The following is a 4,474-nucleotide window of genomic DNA, read 5'->3' as shown; positions in this document are numbered from 1 at the left end:
GTGTGTGTGTGTGTGTGTGTGTGTGTGGGTGTGGGTGTGGGTGTGTGTGTGTGTGTGTGTGTGTGTGTGTGTTTGAGACAGAGATAGAAAGAGAGCGTTGATAGAGGGCAGAAAACTGAGTCACACAATTCACTACTCAAAATGTTTCATGCCCTTTTTGGCAACTCTTGTGAACCATAACAACTCTCCAAAACAAGATGCTACAGTAAACAAAAGCTCAGATCCTTCATGGTATTACGACATATCAAGCTCCGCTCCGACAACAGTGAATGGACAGCTGGTGACTGTGGCTGAGTCTTTTAGACTTAATTCCAAATGATCGGGGCCTTTTTATATGGCTTTCTAACAATTTGAAATCAGAGAAAGTACTTATAAATATCCCATGCTAAACTACACTGTGTGCTGTCACTGCATCCACAAGTTGGCCCCAAAATTCATTATCAGTTTAGCTGCAGATCCTTTGTCCTCACGTTGACATCACAGATTACAGTCCTGGCTCTTGTTACCAGCTTTAGCAGAGATTTATCCAAAACCGAGCTGTCCGGGATCACACAAAAACACAGCATGAATCAGTGTTAGCAGGCGGCTTGTTAAAGGGAGCCCACAATTAAATACAGAATCACACCTTTAGACGTGCATGCTTTGTGTGTGTGTGTGTGTGTGTGTGTGTGTGTGTGTGTGTGTGTGTGTGTGTGTGTGTGAGTGTGTGTGCAGACACGGTACAGCCAACTGAAAGCTAGACACGTGTTGTGAGTCACAAGCAACAGCGTTTGCGTCTGATCGAGGCCGAATTCGGTGTTGGATCTGGCAGGTGGAGTCGGTCTTGGCCCGTACAGTCAATTTCTCTTCACACCCTGCATCACAGCTCTCTCCATTAAAACACAATCAGGTCCCTGATCGAGAAAAAACAAGGCAGCCTGTCCGCATTGATCCCTATACCTATAGCGTCAGCCTACATGGAGCAGAGCAGGAGATTAATAATTCATAAGCGTATTAAGATCTATAAGAGCATTATTCATGTGTGCCGTCACTGTATAATACAGTGTGGTACTAATCATACGCATCTCCATCCCAGCACCCAAGCCAGACACACACATGCACACACAAACACACACACACACACACACACACACACACACACACACATAGGCACACACACACTCACACACACATACAAACACACCAACACACACACAGAGAGTCACAATAGCTTTCTGGGTGTACTCCAAGTGTCAGCACTATCATATGGGCATGTGTGTGTGGCCTGGCGTTGTTCCCTCCTTGAGTGCCATACAATGTGCTGGCATAAACACCTGCTTGACACAGCAGATTGGCACTAATGGCTTTACACACAGTGCCATCTGTAAGCTGGACTGTTAGCTCTTACATCTTCTCTATGCCGGTGCTTTGTAGCGTTCAGTTTGGAACATCATCAGTCAAAGTGCAAAGGCAAAAACAACCAAATTAAATGTTGGCTAATCACGGCGCACTTAGAGAGGCTTCTCATGGAGGCTGCAGGTCCTTCCCAACTGTGTGCACCTGGATTTTGAAATCTGAAACACGAGGTAATTGGGCCTTTTGTCTACAGAGCGTAAAAGATCTCTTACTGAGCTCTTAACCAGCTCAACTTCAAGTACTCACAGAAGCACACACACATTCCTCACTCTGTGGCTTCCAGCAGCCTGCAGCAGTCACTCAGGGATCATTACTATTCATTTGCTCAGCAAACTGGCCACACAGGCTTATAAATTAGCTCATCTACCGCAGCTGGGTGCTGAGACAGTTGGCGCATGCTGAGCACTGAGAGCGAAACCATCACAATGCTGGACTCCGAGACACCTTCTGTCCGGTCACGTGTCCCCCTCCCTGCTTATCTGCTCGCTCTGTCAAACGGAGGTGGGAGTGTGCATCAGGCAGAGAGGGTGCGACATGCCCAGTCAATGATTGTAATAAATTACATTGCAGAGCATTAGGACTACTACCCTGTGTGTGTTGTGCTGAGGGAGCAGGCGATGATAAATCCTGTCAAACCAAGTGTAAATCAGTCCAAATGAATAGCATTAGCGGGACCTTGCAGACCTCTGACCATGAGGGAGGAGAGCTGACAGGCCTGACCTACAGGGAAATGAGGGAACACTGCGACTACTCTTGCTTCTCGCCTTGGGGTGGGGATCAATGGTGGGAGGAAAAAGTGGAGCTATTAATTCTCATGGATAAGTCAATTCCCTTTGGTTGGCGCGGATTTGAAGTGATCATGACTAGCCCCCTTGGGTGCATGTGATCTGGAGCTTCTGTTGCGCCTCAATGCACCATTGATTCATTGAAGTTTTTACAGCTACCTGAAGGCACCACATGGCGGTGGAGCAATGTAAATCAATTCCAATTGTAGGTTCATAACAATGCTCAAAAAACTCAGAGTGTGACTGTGAGGCTGGATTATGCTAACGCTTCTTTTGTAAGGTGTGTACCTGAAGGACCTGAGGTTAAATACACCATGTAGGAGACTTGTTACAATGTCTTAAATATTCATAAAACATTCATAAAATAGTTCACAGCCCTTTTAAATGTTGAATGAAGTTTTTCTTTTTCCTTACCCTTCCGATGAGCACAGGTTCTGGCCCGGCGTACTCTTCGATCACAAAGAACTGGTTCCAGATCCAGCTCCTCCTGCTGCGAGAGCGTGACCCCTTCTTTTCCATGCGGTCAGGTAACTCCGCCCCTCCACCTCTGACTCCTCTGCTTCTTCAAACACGAGGCCTTTCCCATTTTCTGGATCGACAGCTTGCATCGCAGCGTCTTCTACATTGTGGCTCCACTCAGGAGCCGGATGGAGCCTCAGGACATGACTGCTGTTGACAAGTTTGTTGTCTTCATCTGCGGGGTACTGAGCTGTGCTGGGTTCTGTTTGAGCAGAGTGAGCTGACTCTGTTAATGGGTCTCTATGGGAATCTGCTGCTCTGTTCCCCGGTCTAAGTCCCAGGGGTTGCATTGTCAGCACAGACGGCGGAGAATCATTTGTTTCAGAGGGAGCAAACAGTGGGAAGTGTTTCGTCGATGTAAATGGTGGCTCTGTGTGACTGCCTATTACTTCTTTCTCCAGGCTGAGACTGACCTCGCTGCGAGGTGTTGACAGCGAGCGGACGAGGTGTTTGCTCTTATTATCGCCACTATCTGAACCCTGCATTCCCAAGATGCCCTGCCCTTTACTTGAAGCTGGATTGACTTCACTTAGAGGATTATTACGAGTGTTGGCGCCCTGGTCTCGATTAAGATCTGGAGTGGGGACCGGGCTTACATAAGGATATGCAGTCTGATTATCAAATCCAGTGTGAAACTGAGTGACAGCCGTGTCTTGTCTCTGCACTCTCTGAGCCTCTAACTGTCCGTGATTAACGTCAATCAAATCTCTTTTCCTGCTCCGGCTGCCCTTGCTGGGGAAGCTCAGGCTGGGAACACTTTGCATTTGGGAATTGACGATCCGGACTAAGTTCTCCTTTGACAGCAGCTTCAAAACACCATAACTACCAGTTAGGTTCAACTTTCTGCTTGAATCCACGCTGAATCCTTTCCCTGGCACCCCTGTAGTATGGACACTCAAATCAGGTCTGCTCCTTGATCTGGATCCTGACTTGAACCTGGTTCTGTTGGTATGTCCATCGAGCTTATGGTGGATTGTGAATGTTTTCTCTGACCTGGCTGTTTTGGCAGGACTCTCAAAGTTCTTTGTGTTGTTCCTAACTTTCTTCACATCCTGGTTTAACTCCTTGTTATTGGCTACCAGGTGCAGAGCCCCTTCTTTTTTGCTTACTGAGTCGACCTCTCGCTTTGGCTTGAAAGCTTGCCTCTCCTTGTTGGCTACTTGCGGAGCAGCATGACTCTGCACTATTCTGGTATAAGAAAAAGATCCGGTGTCACCCGCCTGGTCATGATTAATCAGGTTTCTAAGAGTCACCACCGGCATTGAATTTGCATCCACGCTTGCATCCCATTGGTCCGTAGATCTGCTGTCCACTAGCTTCACTGCGTGTGATCCGCCCACTCCTCTCCTACGTAAGATCTTACTGGCTGAGGCACCTCCTACAAGCCCCTCCCACAGGCACAGGAAACCCAGTAGGAGCAGATTTCTTGTAATCATTTTGTCTTGTTGCGAGATGTTCTAATTTGAGCGAGGTTTGCTGAGAGGCAGGGCTTGTTTTCCGGTTGTCTTCATTCTCCTTTCTATTTTCTCTCTTTTCATGCCCCTCCTCTCACTCTCCCGTGCTGTGCCCTTCACACTGAGCTGGAGGGCAGGTGTCAGTCACTCCGGCTTTTTTTTTTTTCTTCCCTCTTAATGTCTTCCTCTATCTCGCCAAGCCTCCCTCTGCTGTTTTTTTTCCCACTCGTCTTGCAAAGCGTCTCATTCAGTTTCCCACAGAGGCCTGAACACCCTGAGAGAAAAGATAAAGATAATTAAGTTAAAACTTTAATCATTGCA

General features: G+C 47.4%; 1 protein-coding gene across 1 annotated transcript in view; it reads right to left on the bottom strand.

Moving 5' to 3' along the window:
• Window positions 1-4,135, bottom strand: part of LOC117826686 — a 185,477-nt gene extending 181,342 nt beyond the window's left edge. Inside the window, exons 1-2 of the mRNA XM_034702940.1 lie at window positions 2,787-4,135; window positions 2,595-2,742 (exon numbers count right to left, since the gene is read on the bottom strand). Of these exons, the coding sequence (XP_034558831.1) occupies window positions 2,595-2,742; window positions 2,787-4,135 (1,497 nt within the window). The remainder of the gene's footprint in view (window positions 1-2,594; window positions 2,743-2,786) is intronic.
• Between the last annotated feature and the right edge of the window lie 339 nt (window positions 4,136-4,474).

The sequence above is a fragment of the Notolabrus celidotus genome, chromosome 15, assembly GCF_009762535.1.
Source record: "Notolabrus celidotus isolate fNotCel1 chromosome 15, fNotCel1.pri, whole genome shotgun sequence".
NCBI lineage: Eukaryota > Metazoa > Chordata > Actinopteri > Labriformes > Labridae > Notolabrus > Notolabrus celidotus.
This window is presented reverse-complemented; position numbering and strand designations above follow the sequence as displayed.